Source organism: Aquarana catesbeiana, linkage group LG06 (assembly GCF_042186555.1).
Source record: "Aquarana catesbeiana isolate 2022-GZ linkage group LG06, ASM4218655v1, whole genome shotgun sequence".
Lineage (NCBI taxonomy): Eukaryota > Metazoa > Chordata > Amphibia > Anura > Ranidae > Aquarana > Aquarana catesbeiana.
The window spans coordinates 211650473-211667123 of record NC_133329.1 but is presented as its reverse complement, the minus strand read 5'-3'; the positions used below and the strand labels follow the sequence as shown (position 1 = coordinate 211667123).

General features: G+C 42.4%; 1 protein-coding gene across 3 annotated transcripts in view; it reads right to left on the bottom strand.

The window, feature by feature from the left end:
• The window catches only part of USP7 (ubiquitin specific peptidase 7), a 636127-nt gene that overhangs the window by 56300 nt on the left and 563176 nt on the right, over positions 1–16651 (bottom strand). For all 3 annotated transcript variants that reach the window (XM_073632969.1, XM_073632970.1, XM_073632971.1), the window contains one exon: positions 10747–10818. In XM_073632969.1, the coding sequence (XP_073489070.1) occupies positions 10747–10818 (72 nt within the window). The remainder of the gene's footprint in view (positions 1–10746; positions 10819–16651) is intronic.

The following is a 16651-nucleotide window of genomic DNA, read 5'->3' as shown; positions in this document are numbered from 1 at the left end:
GGTGGGGCTAGCACCTTTGTGAACACTCGAGGTGCTGTAGCTAGCCCGAAGAGCAAGGCTATAAACTGAAATGCTGCTGTTCTACTTCGAACCGCAGAAACCTTTGGTGAGCGGGAAAAATATGAACATGCAGATATGCATCCCTGATGCCGATAGGCGCCAGAAGTTTTCCTCCTTGCAGGATAGAAACTACTGACTTGATCGACTCCATAGAAAGGAGCGGATCTTCAGGAACTGATTTAGATTCTTTTAGATCTAGAATGGATCTGTTGAATTTCTGCGTGGCTCTGTACCTGTACAGGAAACGCATGAAAAAGGCAGTGAAGGTTCCAAGGAACCTAAGAAAAAACAGAACTATCAGCTGACTCTACTAGAGGTAGCTTGAAAGAGGCACAAACCATCTCTGTAAGAGGTTTGTACCAGCAATTTCTCAGATTGCGAGGCTGAAAAAAGTTCAACTCTAGCTGTCTCCTCTGCATTAGAGTACTCTGTTTGCCTTTCTTACTGATTACCTGAGGGTAATCCTCTACCCACTGTTCCCTTGATAAGGGATCTCAGGTGGGGGAGGGGGTCTAACACGCTTCTCATCCTTGGATAGCGGATGCGATTAAAGTCGCTAATTTTCCTTCTAGGCCCTGCAGGGTGGAGGAAAAACGTATCTTCAATCATGTATACAGGGGCTGAATATTTTCTCCTCTTAGGCTCAGTTTCCACTATTGCAACTCCAAAGTTGCGTGATTTTACTGTGATCCTTTGCCGCCGAGAATACGCCGGGGCGCGATTTTGATGAGGCAGGAAACAATGCCTGTGTATTCTAGAGGTTTATGGACCTCAAGTAGCATCAAAGTGGTACCAAAGTAGTGCAGGGACTACCTTGAAGTCGCACAGATCTGAACAGTATTTCTTGGAAATCTGACGGTGCCCTAGAGTCTGATGGTGGAGGCCGTCACCGCTGCCTAGAGGCAGCTGCCCCTGCGCAGGGGAAGGAATCTGTTAAAGTGACTTGTCCAAGGTCACAAGGAGCCAACATGAGGACGAGGTCCCACGTTTTTCAGGAAGTCTCCCATGGCTGCACTGGCCGTCAGAGTACTTAACCTTTGAGCTGTTGTGGCTTCACTTTAAATAAAAAGGACATTTATACCTTCTACTGGACAAAGGAGCTTTACTGATAGAAATCATTTGGATGTATTTCACCAAACCTTCCACAATGAAAAGGGAAACTAGTCAGACACCCTTTTTTGCAAGATGCTTCGGCTGACCAACCCCTTTAACCACAGGGTCCTAAGCATGTGTTTTAGCACAAGCTCAAGGCGAGACGCCTGGTGGATAGGGTCTTTTATGGCATCTATGGTAGGAGGATTTTAACAAAAAAATTCCAACTCCTTATCTGTTGGATGCTTAAGCAATTATGCATCTTCATTGATGCTGGAAATCGCAGCGTCTACTGCTGGTATTTCCAACCCTTGTGAGTTTTTCCTCCATGATTGAGAACTGAGAAACTCTTTGGAGGGAAAAAAATGCTTATCCAGATGATCCCATTCAGCATAAATAAGCGCTGTAAAAGTTTTTTTTTTTAGAAACCAAAGAAGGGACCTAGACTTTCAGCTTACTCTGTTAGGAGTAGTATAAAAAGTGGAATGAACCATCTCTGTAAGAGTTTGTACCATCAATCTGTCAGATTGTGAGGTTGCATAAGGTTCATCAACTGTTGCTTCCTCCGCAGAGGAAAATTTGGCTTGTTTTTCCCTGTGATCACATGAGGATAACACCTCACCCTGTGCCCACTGTTCCCTTAGAAAAAGGGGTTTGAGGTGGGGGAGGGGGGACTAGCATGCTTTCTATCCTCTTGGATGGAGAAAAGCCGCTAATCTTCCTTCTAAGCCCAACAGGGCAGAGGAGAATGCATCTTCAGTCACATGCACAGGGGCTGAAGTGTGAGAAGCAGTTGCACCACCAATTGCTTCCAATGAGTCACCCTGGCTTGCCATGTCAGGTATCTCCGGAGAGGATGATAGTGTGGAGGCATGACTGGAGTTCCCAGCGCCTGGGGGTGGAATCCTTGGTACTTTTGTGGTACACTGGAAATCAAATGTGCTAAGCACAACAGCAGAGGCACTTATGGTATTTGCTGAACAATAGTTTTAGCAAAAGAAAACAATGTCACCATAAGGATCAGCCTTTGATGCTGAGTACATAATATTTCCTGTGCTGGAAATGCCTGTTTACACACCTTTACATGCCCAGCGCTCCTGTGTCTTAGTGTGACAGACTTCTGTCTTCAGCATATGAACTGAGAGCGTCTGTGTTAAAACTCAGGTGAGAACCTGATTACACATAAGTGTCAGCTGTTACCGCACCTCTCCAGGAGGAGAGGGGAGGGGAATTTTTATCAGCAGTGTTTGTTAAGCTCCTAGTTTTAAAGGAAGACTTCACTTTATACAAAAAATGCAAATGGCTGGTTTTGTATGTTCATAAACTACTGCTGTAACCCCTTCAGATCCCTCAGAAGAGGAACACCATCTGTTCAATTAAGAACTCCCCTCTGGCTGCAGGGACCACACCCGCTGCTATAGCCAGACACAGAGCTGCTGAAAAAGCATTGTACTAGGTAAGTGTAATATACTCCCTCTAGAGGAGACATTTTAAGGCATACAGTTATACATTTTATATAAATATATATATATTTTTTTTTTTTTGGAGAAAAAGGCATAGGTGGACTTTTTACAGTTCCTAGGCTTCTCCCCTTACCTTATCCTCGCTGCAGGGTACTGCTGATTTAACAGACAGATCCAACTTTCACCCATCACGGCGGGCAGCGTAGTTAAACCTTTAAAGACTGGGGCCCTTTTTAATAGGGGTTCCGCTCCTTTGGACCTGTATAGCACCCCTCAGGAACAACTTTAGGTAATAAGAAAAACCAAAAAGAGTCCTGGTTCCTAGGGTCCAGCTCTCAAAGAGAAGCTTATAGGCAAAACCTCGTTCTTCAATGCGAGGCCCAGGTACCATCCTATGGCCTCAGTGGCGAGGATGGATCTGGTTGTGGAGGTTTTTTTATATCCAGCATGGATCCCTCCCTGGAGCTCCTCAGAGCACATCTTCACTCGTGACCAACACCTTAGACACTGGTGGAAAAACTGAAGACTCCTGGAAGGAGGAGGGGTTATATAGGGGAGTCAATTTCCTGTATTGGTTATACCAGTGTCAACACCTGAAGGTAGGCCCATAACCCACCAAGTAATTACTTGAGGCTCTGTGTCCTATGATGTACGATAAAGAAATACCAGCTTGCCTTCCCTCTGTGGATGCTGAGAAGGCATTTGATCGTGTTGGGTGGCCGTTTATGGAACAAACTTTGATTCAAATAGGACTAGGACCAACTCTGTCAAGGAAAATTAAGGCAGTCTTTACCAAGCCAAGAGCAAGAATACGGATCAATCAATCGTTATCTCCTAACTTTCCTATTCAAAATGGTACACGTCAGGGATGTCCGCCGTCTCCGCTCTTGTTCGTTTTAGTAATGGAACATCTGGTAACTGCTCTTAGACAAAATCCCTGTATCTCAGGCATACCATTAGACGGGCAGGAGGTGAAGCTGGCAGTATTTGCTGACGATCTGCTACTCTACATCACCAACCCACATGTCTCCATGCCATCTATTCTGTTTGAATTTCAGCGTTTTGGAGCTCTGAGCAATTTTAAAGTAAATTTGTCCAAATCAGAAATTCTTAATGTTTCTCTGTCACCACATCAAGTTCAGGCTCGGGAATAATTTCCCATTTAAGATCTGTACTTCGACACTTCCAATACTTGGGCATAAAAATTCCACAAGATCTCACTAAGCTATATATAGAAAATTATTACCCTCTTATGCAGCGTACAATACAGGACATTAAGAAGTACGATCGAGCCCATTACTCATGGTTTGGGAGAATTAATATCTTAAAAATGGATATAATACCACGCTTTCTCTACCTTTTCCAAACCATACCTATAGTGGTCCCCCGTTCCTTTTTAACAAGGTTTATCTGGGGATGTAATAGACCTAGACTGCAAAGGAGAATTTTATCAGCCACTTGCTCCCTTGGATCTCCAGGTGCTTCCCTGGCTAGATATCTCTGCCCGGGGCCCACCTTCCTCTTTGTCCTTTCTTACAGCACATTTATTGCGTACCTGGGATAAATTACAAACCCAATTAGGACTTTCACCTAAAGTGGGATTAATGACACCCCTTTTTGGTAACCTAGGGTTCTTACCGGCAATGGCACGGAGACATTTTCTGGTATGGAGTAAGGAGTCAAATCGTCTTATATCCCAAATTATTTATCAGGGAGATCTCCCATTGCTTTCAGAATTGATCCCTACTCAGTAACAATCAATTAAACACTGGCTGGAATATAGGCAATTAACGTCTTTTCTTTCTTCCTTTCCTTCTATAGATGTGTTTAATAGAGAGCCAGATAACTTTGAGGCTCTTCTGTTACAACAAACTGTACCAGAACATATTCTGTCTGCAGTGTATAGGGTTCTTATTCTTAGACTCCATACATGTCTCCCGGAGTTCACAAATAAGTGGAATATGGACTTGAATATCGAAATTAAACCAGAGGAATGGAAAAAAGCATTTATCCTTACACATAGTATGTTGTTAGCAATCAAGGCCCACGAGACGAATTTTAAGCTTCTTTCTCGGTGGTATAGATGTCTGTTGTTGCTTCACCGGATATATCCAAATGTCTCAGACCTGTGTTGGCGTTGTCATTCTGCCAAAGGTTCGTTATTACATATTTGGTGGGAATGCCCTTCTGTACATAATTTTTGGGACAGGATACCCCAGCTTCATACTCATGCAACTGGGGTGACTATTCCCAATACACCTCAAATTACTTTATTATCTATCCTACCTGGCTTGTATAAAAGCATTAAAAAAGGCCTTTTAAGACACTGGTTGACAGCTGCAAGGGCAGTAATACCACGCCACTGGCGGTCGGCATATGCTCCATCGTTGATTGAGTGGATTTCAGAGATGGACCATATTGAAAGGATGGAGACTCTTTTGTCACAGGAGTTGGACACGTATGAACAATGTCGTCAAATTTGGCTTCCTTGGAAAGTGCTAAGGGAATCCCCTGAACTACGGAATCTGTAAGTGGTCTGGAGGTAGGATATGAAGCCAGTGCAGTGTCGGTTTGAGTGAGGCGATCCTGGTTTGAGTAGCTATTTCGGGTAGTGTATTTATTGTGAATATTATGGTCTCTTCTCTCTCTTTTTTCTTCATTTTTTGTTGTTGTGTTGTGTGTGTGAGAGATATAGCTAACATTACTGTGGGAGTTGAAGAAAGGGAGTAGGAAATTATAAATTTTAGTTTATCTAAATAGATGAAGGAAAATAAGGCAGGGATATTCTTATTAGGGTTTAAGGATGTATGGTCTTGGGCGGTGGTGGCGGACCTTGGTGCCACGGATGTTTTGGGACCATGCCTCCCCTGAGTGCGGGGATGATAGGGGAGTGTGGCCGGGAAGTCTGGGGTTCCAGGGTCCGCCATCACGGGTCTGGAGTATCACCATGGGTTGTCTTTCCCTTATTTAATTTTTTTTTTCTCTTTTTTCAGACCCCTGCAGTATGTTGGTATATGTTTGTTTTATATATTATTATAATGTGGTATATTCTTTATTGGCACCCATTGGATGAGATTAATGTTTGTCTTTTCTTCTTTTTCTTTGTTATGTAAATTTGAAATTTTTCAATAAAAACAGAATTGAGATATATCTATCTATCTCTATCCATATCTATATATATGTATGTATGTATGTATGTATTTTTTTTACGGGCTGTTTGTGTCCCCTTTTGGGAAAATTTCTTACCACTTCGTATTCCTGTGACAATTTATGGTCACTGGAACAGTAACAGAGGGGAATTTGAGAAATATAATCCTATTTCAGGTGTTGAATATCTCTTCAGAGCAGACCCTCTTCTCCCAGTAATGGGAACAGAAGTGGAGAAATCTGACCAAATCTAAACAAAGTTTTGATAGAAGCTATAAAATATAAATACATTTACAAAGATGAACATGCTTAACCACTTCCGGACTGCCCACACGCCGATATATGTCCTAACTTTGACAAGGGATATCGTTGTTATGGCAGCAGCTAGCTGCCATAACCCCGGTATCCTCGTTTTTTTTTTATAACAGTGGTCTCTGCGGTGGACTTGCCGTGAGATTACTTTTATCAGCGGCAGGAGAGGCCCCTTCCGCTGAGCTCCGGTGTCCTCCGCCGCTTACCAGATCTGTCGTCAGCGGCGGAGGCAATCGGATCTTGATCCTAGCTAGGCATGGAGATGAGCGAGGGGAAGATGGCCCCCACCCGTCTCCATAACGATGCAGGGCGGAAGTGACGTTTTGACACAGCTCTTAAAGGGCCATTTTTTAAAAAAATTAATAAAATTAAATTTTTTTTTTCTAATTGCATTTAAGTGTAAATATGAGATCTGAGGTCTTTTTGACCACAAATCTCATATTTAAGAGGTCCTGGCATGCTTTTTTTTCTATTACAAGGGATGTTTATATTCCTTGTAATAGGAATAATAGTGACACATTTTTTTTTAAAAACAGTGTATTTAAAAAAAAAAAAAAAAAAAAAAAAAAAGGTAGAAGCTCATGTGCAGAAGCGAACGCATATGTGAGTAGCGCCCGCATGTGAAAACGGTGTTTAAACCACACATGTGAGGTATCGCCGCGATCGGTAGAGCGAGAGCAATAATTTTAGTCCTAGACTTACTCTGTAACTTAAAACATGCAACCTGTAGAACTTTTTAAAAGATATAGGGGAACTGGAGAAAGTGCAGAGAAGGGCAACCAAACTGATAAGAGGCATGAAGGAGCTCAGCTATAAGGAAAGATTAGAGAAACTGAATGTATTCTCTTGAAAGGAGGAGCTTAGGGGGGGATATGATCAACATGTATAAATACATAGGTGATCCATATAATGAACTTGGTGTTGAGTTATTCACAGTTCAGAGACACTCTACGTCTAGAGGAAAAGAGATTTAATCTCCAAATATGGAAAGGTTTCTTCACGGTAAGAGCTGTGAAAATGTGGAATAGACTCAAGAGCTGGTTCTATCAAGCTTAGTAAAATTCTTGAACCTGCTCGCGTCTGCGCTATAGCTGAATGACAGCTACAGCGTGGACCTACATTGCTGGGGCGCCGTCATATGACGTCCGCTTCTTTGCATGCTCCCCACGTGCCCCCTGTGATCACAGAGTTAATGAGACTCAGCTGATCACAGATCAGAATAGAGGGGCCGGTCCCGACCCTTTACCACGTGATTAGCTGTCAGCCAATGACAGGTGATCACGTGATGTAAACAGAAGATCGGTAACTTTTTTTTTTCTCCGAACTCTGAGCTAACAGCATGAGGAGAAAAAAAAAAAAGCCGATCACCGGCTTATGTCAAAGGGACATCAGTGCCAAAGAGCCATAGCCACTTCATTTTTAGTGCCCATCACTGCCGCCCACCAAGTGCAGCCACCTCAGTGCCCACCAAGTGCAGCCACCTCAGTGCCCACCAAGTGCAGCCACCTCAGTGCCCACCAAGTGCAGCCACCTCAGTGCCCACCAAATGCAGCCACCTCAGTGTCCACCAAATGCAGCCACCTCAGTGTCCACCAAATGCAGCCACCTCAGTGTCCACCAAATGCAGCCACCTCAGTGTCCACCAAATACAGCCACCTCAGTGTCCACCAAATGCAGCCACCTCAGTGCCCACCAAATGCAGCCACCAGTGCCGCCCCATCAGCATAATCAATGAAGAAGAAAAATTACCTGTTTTCAAAATGTTATCACAAAATATAAAACTTTTTTTTTTTCATTTCCAATTTTTTTTGTTAAAACAGCAGTAATTAAATACCACCAAAAGAAAGCTTTATCTCATTTGGCTACAGTGTTGCATGACCGCAAAATTGTCAAAGTGCGACAGAGCTAAAAACTGAAAATTGGTCTGGGCAGGAAGGGGGTTTAAGTGCACAGTAAACAAGTGGTTAAAAAAGACCTGGATTATTACCTAAATGTACATAATATACAGTGGATATAAAAAGTCTACACACCCCTGTTAAAATGTCAGGTTTCTGTGATGTAAAAAAAAAGAGACAAAGAAATAATTTCAGATTTTTTTCCTTTTTTAATGTGACCTATAAACTGTACAACTCAATTGAAAAACAAAATTAAATCTTTTAGGGGGGAATTAAAAATAATAATAAAAAAAAAAAAAATGAAGTTGCATAAGTGTGCACAACCTCTTATAACTGGGGATGCAGTGGTGTTCGGAATTAAGCAATCACATTCAAACTCATGTTAAATAAGAGTCAGTACACACCTGCCATCATTTAAAAATGCCTCTGATTAACCCTAAATAAAGGTCAGCTGTTCTAGCAGGTCTTTCCTGACATTTTCTTAGTCGCATCCTACAGCAAAAGTCATGGTCCACAGAGAGCTTCCAAAGCATCAGAGGATCTCAATGTTAAAAGGTATCATTCAGGAGAAGGGTACAAAAGAATTTCCAAGGCATTAGATATACCATGGAACACAGTGAAGACAGTCATCATGAAGTGGTGAAAATATGGCACAACAGTGACATTACCAAGAACTGGACATCCCTCCAAAATGATGATGAAAAGACGAGAAGAAAACTGGTCAGGGAGGCTGCCAAGAGGCCTACAGCAACATTAAAGGAGCTGCAGGAATATTGTGTGGTACATGTGACAACAATCTCCCATATTCTTTATATGTTTGGGCTATGGGAGGGTGGCAAGACGGAAGCATTTTCTTAAGAAAAACATCCAAGCCCTGCTAAATTTTGCAAAAAAACACCTGAAGTCTACCAAAAGCATGTGGGAAAATGTGTTTTGGTCTGATGAAATCAAGGTTGAACATTTTGGCCATAATTCCAAAAGATATGTTTGGCACAAAAACACTGCACATCACCAAAATAAATGGCCGTGGCAGCATCATGCTTTGAGGCAGTTTTTCTTCAGCTGCAACAGGGGTCTTAGGGTAGAGGAAATTATGAACCATTCCAGATACCAGTCGATATTGGTACAAAACCTTCAGGCTTCCTCTAGAAAGCTGAACATGAAGAGGAACTTCATCTTTCAGCATGACAACGACCCAAAGCATACATCCAAATCAACAAGGGAATGGCTTCACTAGAAGATTAACGTTTTGAAATGGCTCAGCCAGAGCCCAGACCTGAATCAGATTTGAAAATCTGTGGGGTGATCTGAAGAGGACTGTGCACAGGAGATGCCCTCGCAATCTGACAGATTTGGCGTGTTTTTGCAAAGAAGAGTGGGCAAATATTGCCATGTCAAGATGTGCCATGCTGACAGACTCATACCCAAAAACACTGAGTGCTGTAATAAAATCAAAAGGTGCTTTAACAAGTATTAGTTAAAGGGTGTGCACACTTATGCAACCATATTATTTAATTTTTGTATTTTTACTTTCCTCCACCTAAAAGATTTCAGTTTGTTGTTCAACTGAGTTATACAGTTTATAGGTCACATTAAAAGGTGGAAAAAGTTCTGAAATTATTTATCTTTCTCTCACAAGAGAAAATACAGTTCAGCTTTAAAGCCTAAGTTTGGTCACAAATGAAAAAAATCAGCAAGGGACAATATTTACAGTCAATCGGATATGTCCTCTGTGCTATTGGCTCCTGCATTAGCTGAAATCTTCCTCCTCTGATCCCCCTCCACCCGTGCTGCAATAATCTTTCGGTGTGGTGAGGGTCAATAGAGCTAAAGGACCTGTGATAGGCACTCATCAAAGCACTATGCCCAGCCTTTCTGCTGCCCTCTTACATTTACAGAAGCTGTATATAGGTTCTACATATGAAATCTTTGTAACCTTTGCAGACCTTTCATTTATACACCCATCCTGCATTCATAGAGCGCTTTTCTGCAAAGAGGGCAGTTAAAGTGTTAAAGCATCTACGGTATAAAAGTCTATGCCAGCCCCTCTATTAGAGGCTGGCATAGCACACGGTGCATGTTTTATTTAAAAATGAGCGCTGAAAATACTGTATATCAGCTGTCTTCAGGCCGGTCTCATCACTCACGGCCGCTTTCCAGCTCTGAAAGATGTCTTCTGTAGGAGGGGCCATGATCTCCCTTTGACGTCAAAGGGAGATCACGTGGCCGCTCGTCTCCTCTGCAGAAGACACCTACCAGAGCTGGAAAACGGCCGCGAGTCGCGTGACCGGCCCGAAGACAGCTGATATACAGTATTTACATCGCTCTCTTTTAAAAAAAAAACAAACAGCAGGCAACGCCAGCCTCTAATAGGCTGGCAGTGACAAAATTTATATATTAAATATTAAAATAATAGCGGTGGGGCCAGCCCGGAGACAGAGAGGGTGCTGACAAGGCAGGAAGGGGGGGGGGGGGGGGGAGGAGGAGGAGGAATGAGGAGAGCAGAGAGTAGGCAGCCTTTTACAGAGGGAGGCACTTTGACCACGGTGATCAGAGTGGAGCTGCCCTGGTTATTGTGGTCTGATTAGAGAGGGCATACAGGAAGTGGTAAGTTTAGGTTTTTTTTTTTACCGTTTAAGAGGGGCAGATTACATAGCACAAGTGCTGTGTAATCTGCTTTAAGGGACCAGAATGAACTTTTTTTTTTTTTTTTGGATTAACAAACGCTTTAAAAGCTGCATAAGGAATAATAATGAAATAGAAATGTTCAAGGTTACCTTTTCAAACTCTTTTTCCTGGATGTCCAGCATAGCTTGAATCCTTTTCATGACCTCTCTGAAAGGTTCCCCCTAGCAAAAAACAAAACAAAAAAAAGCTTGGAAATGCATTCAATGGGATTTTTTTCTTCCTAATTCATAATTCTGTTGAAGGTTAAAATGACACAAATTAAGCGAAATTTTTAAATCTCTAAAATATGGAAATTAAAGGTTTTCTAAAGAGATAGAGAGCACACAGCACAATACTAAAAACACATGACATAAAATCCCTAGGGTAACACCCAGGGATCTAAAGTTGCCTCTTGTAACATTTAATGTTTGTGCTTTTAACTCTAAATTACACCATCATTCTCGAAAAATAATACATACACACACTTCGTGGCCATGTAATCTTTTCTCATTAAAGTGGTAGTAAAATGAGGAAAGGATAATAAATAAAAAGGCTTACCTGTAGGTAAAAAAAAAAAAAAGCACAAAGCGGGGTTTACAACCACTCTAAATTGTTTCTTACTCTTTTTTTAAATCATGTATTTGAATAAAAGTGTATTTTTTGTTAGAATGTGTTTATCTTTTTTTGTTGGGTGCAATTTTTGCAAAAGTCCCACGGGCAATTTCAGGGTATGAGAGTTAACTTCCAATAATGCTGTTAGAAAAAAAAAAAACTCCAGCTCCCAACCTCCTCCTCTTGGTAGTAATGATCTTTTTGTCGTCTTGTTTTAATCGTCATACTGCGGGTGGCATACCTGTACATCGCGGCCATTCTTCCAGGTTTGGGGTGTGATCTGGCCGTTTCTTCTCCATGCAAAGCAGGGAGAAAAAACAGCCAGATAGTAAAGTAAAAGCAGCACACATTACCCTTAATTGCCCCTAGGTGTCAACCCCTTTCAAGCCTCATTATTACAGTGTCAGTGTACAGTATTATCATTGTATTAGTGTCACTATTGAGATCCATGTCAGTTAGTATACCTCCCAGCAAGAAGGGTCTGTTAAGAGCCAGAATGCCCAACACCCTATTACAGTCATACTACAAGTCACTGATCACTGCCATTACAGTATAGCGTCTATAGCTGCGTAAATGCCTAATATAGATTATATATATTTTTATATATAATCTCTATCATAGTTCGTAGACATTATAACTTTTTGTACAAACCAATTAAATATACACTTATTGGAATTTTTTTTAACAGACATGTAGCAGAATACATTTTAGCCTAAATTTATGAAGACCTTTTATTTTGTGATTTTTTTGATTGTTAAAAGTAGAAAATATTGTTTGTGAGGCTCCTTTAGCCAGCAGCTTCAATTGTTCAGGCTTTGAGCCACACGATTCCATACATGTAAATGGAGATAAGGTCCATTCTGGAAATTTGTCTCATGGCCTTTAAAGGCATCCAGTCAATAGAGCAGAGTGGAAGGTAAATGTTCAATTAAAAGTGTAGAATAAAGAAAGTAGTAAAGGAAACAATTTTTCCCCCGGCGCCTCTACAGTGAGAACCGTGTGATCGCTTGGTTTTCACAGCTCCGTGAGCAGAGAGCTGTAGACTGTCAGTCAGAGTTCTCTACTCCTTTCCCTCCTCGCTCATTGGAGCGCTGAGCTGTGGCAGGGGAGGAGAGGCAGTCTCAGGCTCTCAGCGGCTCACTGAGAGGCTGAGCCGGGTGTCAGTCCAGGCACCTGGCAGATCCAGACTCCCATTTGCGGGATGAGGCAGTGCCTGGACTGACATTGGCGACATCAGCAGAGAGCGCACTTCGGTCCGCTCTGTGCTGAAAATGGGTCATAGTGGTGCAAAACGAATTGCACTCCTGTGATCCATAGGAGAAGTACAGCCAAACAAGCTTTGGCTATACTTCTCCTTTAAAGCATGGTCCTGGAACATAGGATTTCTCATTGCCATAGTCAAGTTAGCTGCATTTTGACACTAAATTTTCAGCGTGAGCTAGTTGCAGGGCTAGGTCTGGCAGAGTAAAAAGAACATTAAGAACCAACTCAAAGTTTTCTATATGCAGAATTTTCAATTGTTACAAAGAGAAGTTCAGCGAGTGCAGGATCAACTACAGGAACAGAGCATTTGTGAATTCTTTCCACAGGGCAGAGTTATTCAGATTGGGAATCCGACTCAGGTAGAGATGGAGGAGCTGGAGAAGGGACATGGTGTTTTGGAGCCCTGAACAAAGATGGCTGTAGTAGAAGTTGTGAGTTGAGCAGAGTGAATGTTCACCTGAGGTTTAGCCATGGCCACCTTTCTTATGGTTTCTGGCATAGCTAGGAGTTGGGGTATTCCCCTGTGGGGTACACACAGAGTAGGGTGCGGAATATGGGGTAAGCGTGTTCAAAATTAGTAAGCAGAAACCGCATTGTAAACCATGCTGGAACGAATTCTTGGGGAGAAAGGTTGGGAGGAAGTGCCCGTGTACCTTATAAGAGCACTAGGCGAAAGTCGCAGTAAAGTGTATGACCTGTAGTGTGATGTCACACCTGTTCAGCCACCTGAGACACAGCTTTTAGTGGCTGAATTTTAGTGCCAAGTTTGAAAAGTTTACGCTGTAAAGTGAATACATTCCAAACATAACACTGTTTTTACAGTAATGGTGAGCAACACACTAACCTTGTCTCACCTGTCCGTGGCACTGGACTTGAAAGTCCAGGCTTCGTCTGTCACAGTGGGCATACCGCTGAAGGGGTCTTCAGGGTCTGAGCTCCATAGTTACAGACCATAGATCTGTATAGCACCATATGGCAGACTACACCTGTTGCGCTAAGGGCTCGTTCACATATGTTAATTAAAAACAAAGAAAGAAAAGCCCATTACCACGCCTAAAACATCTATGACATGTTTTTGACACATTGTTGAAAAAGCATCAAGAATGCTCATTAAATGCCCACGAAAGTATTGTTTTTCTAGGCATAAGTGCTTAAAGGGGTAGTGATGTAAAAGAAATGATCTGCGTTGAGGCATGTTTAGGTTGCGGCGTGATAGCAGGCATGTGTGTGAATTCACTGCAAGATGGATTTGTATACTTTGATCTTGTTGCCATTTGGCTTGGTCCAGCTCAAGAGGACTATGGAAAGATTGTCAATCACTTGAAAGCACCAACGTTTGGTTGACATAAAAAGCTTTGCCAGTGGCGATAGTGCTCAGTGCCTCTGCTCTGGCCTGTCACTCATTTTTTTGACTGGCATGATGTTTGGCCTGCACTGAAGTAAATTGTGTTAGCACTGTACAAACAGGAAATGCCTGGGGCTGCTCTGTCCTAGTTCTGTATTTTTGAGTGCATTCTGGGAAACAGGTATCTCGACTGTCTCTCTCCTAATGCCTAGCTAACACTTAAAAAAATGCTTTGCTAGCTCACCATAAATGCTATAGGTGCAGGTAAGATGTGTTACTATTTGAAATGAATGGAAGTGGCTGATAAGATTCAAGGCTTTATGATGCGACATGTTGATGCCAGACCTGCGTTTATATATATATATAAAAAAAACAGGTACTGAAGGGCTATTATGAGGCTTTAACCACTTGCCGACCGCTGCACGACGATGTACGTCGGCAGAATGGCACGGGCAGGCAAAAGGACTTACAGGTACGTCCTTGCCTTCCCGCGGGCGGGGTGTCCAATCGGACATTCAAGTAAGTTTGCACCAACACTACACTAACAGTAGAACAAGCAGGCACACTTTTCACTCCCCCATCACCCCCCTGTACCCCCCTGGTCACACTGACACCAAAAGCAGTTTTTTTTTTCTGATTGCATTGGTGTCAGTTTGTGATAGTTATAAGTGTTAGGGCAGTTGGGGTTAGCCCCCTTTAGGTCTGGGGTACCCCCCTTTAGGTCTAGGGTACCCCCCTAACCCCCCCTAATAAAGTTTTAACCCCGTGATCACCCCCCGTCGCCAGTGTCACTAAGCGATCGTTTTTCTGATCGCTGTATTAGTGACACAGGTGACGCTAGTTAGGGAGGTAAGTATATAGGTTCGCCGTCAGTGTTTTATAGCAACAGGGACCCCCCATATACTACCTAATAAATGTTTTAACCCCCTGATTGCCCCTTAGTTAACCCTTTCACCAGTGATCACCATATAAAAAAAAAATATATAAAATAAAAAAACAAAAATAGTTGTCATTTTATTGTTCTCTCTATTGTTCTGCTCTTTTTTACTGTATTCTATTCTGCAATGTTTTATCATGTTTGCTTTTCAGGTATGTAATTTTTTTATAGTTTACTGTCTTTTAACCATTTTTTTGTTTTCAGGTACGCCATTCAGCTGCAGCGCAGATTTATTTATCTTGACAGCAACAGCGTTTGCTCCCATGATACATAAAGCCGTGACTCCAGCACTGTCGGAGGTGATTTCACCACCACAGTTACATACTTCAGCATATACAGTATGCCGAAGCGTGGGGGCAGCAGTGGGTGGAGGAGCGATTTGCTCCTGCCTTTTGCGGGAGGATGCCCCCATGCTTCGGCATATATATATTTTAGGCACAGGTTGCGTTAAATGTTTTATTTTTTACTATGTTTTTTTTGTATTTGCTTTGCAGGTATGGTAAGTCTTACTGTTATACTGTAATGTTATTTTGTTTTATTGTTAACCATCATTTGCTTAGCAGGTACGCCATTCAGTTACAGCGTGGATTTATTTATCTCGACAGCAACAGCGTTTGCTCCCACGATACATAAAGCCGTGACCCCAGCGCTGTCGGAGGTGATTTCACCACCACAGTTACATACTTCAGCATATATGCCGAAGCGTGGGGGCAGCAGTGGGCGGAGGAGTGATTTGCTCCTACCTTTTGCGGGAGGATGCCCCCATGCTTCGGCATATATAAACGGTGCATATATGCCCATCATTAGAAGTGGGTGGATGAAGGGAGGTATTCTAATGGTGGGCATACCCACCGATCAATATCTTTTTTTCATTCAGCCCACAGGCTGCATGAAAAAAAAAAGTTTACAATATATGCCCAACAAGGACCAGCAAGGTACTGGTATGTTGCTGGACTTTAAGTTATACCAGAATGATGCCTGCAGGTTTAGGTATCATCTTGGTATCATTCTTTTCAGCCAGCGGTCAGCTTTTATGTAAAAGCAATCCTAGCAGCTAATTAGCCTCTAGACTGTTTTTACAAGCAGTAGGAGGGAATCCCCCCCCCCCTCCCCTCCCCACCGTCTTCCATGATTTTCTCCGGCTGTCCTGTCCCAACAGGGAACCTGAGAATGCAGCCGTTAATTCGGCAAGCTGACCATAGAGCTGATCAGAGACCAGAATGGCTCCAATGATCTCTATGGCCTAAGAAACCTGAAGCTACGAGCATTTTATGACTTAGATTTCGCCGGATGTAAACAGCGCCATTGGGAAATTGGGAAAGCACACCGATCTTGGTGTGGTCAGATGCTTTGAGGGGAGAGGAGAGATCTAGGGTCTAATAGACCCCAATTTTTTCAAAAAAGAGTACCTGTCACTACCTATTGCTACCATAGGGGATATTTACATTCCCTGAGATAACAATAAAAATGCTAAAAAAGATAAATGAAAGGAACAGTTTAAAAATAAGATAAAAAAGCAAAAAAAAATAAGAAGCACCCCTGTCCCCCCTGCTCTCGCGCAAAGGCCTGTCGTCAAATGTAAACAGCAATTGCACCATGCATGTGAGGTATCGCCGCGAAGGTCAGATCGAGGGCAGTAATTTTAGCAGTAGACCTCCTCTGTAAATCTAAAATGGTAACCTGCAAAGGCTTTTAAAAATGTAGTTTGTCACCACTGCACGTTTGTGCGCAATTTTAAAGCATGTCGTGTTTGGTATCCATGTACTCGGCCTAAGATCATCTTTTTTATTTCATCAAACATTTGGGAAATAGTGTGTTTTAGTGAATTAAAATTTAAAAAGTGTGTTTTTTCCCCCCC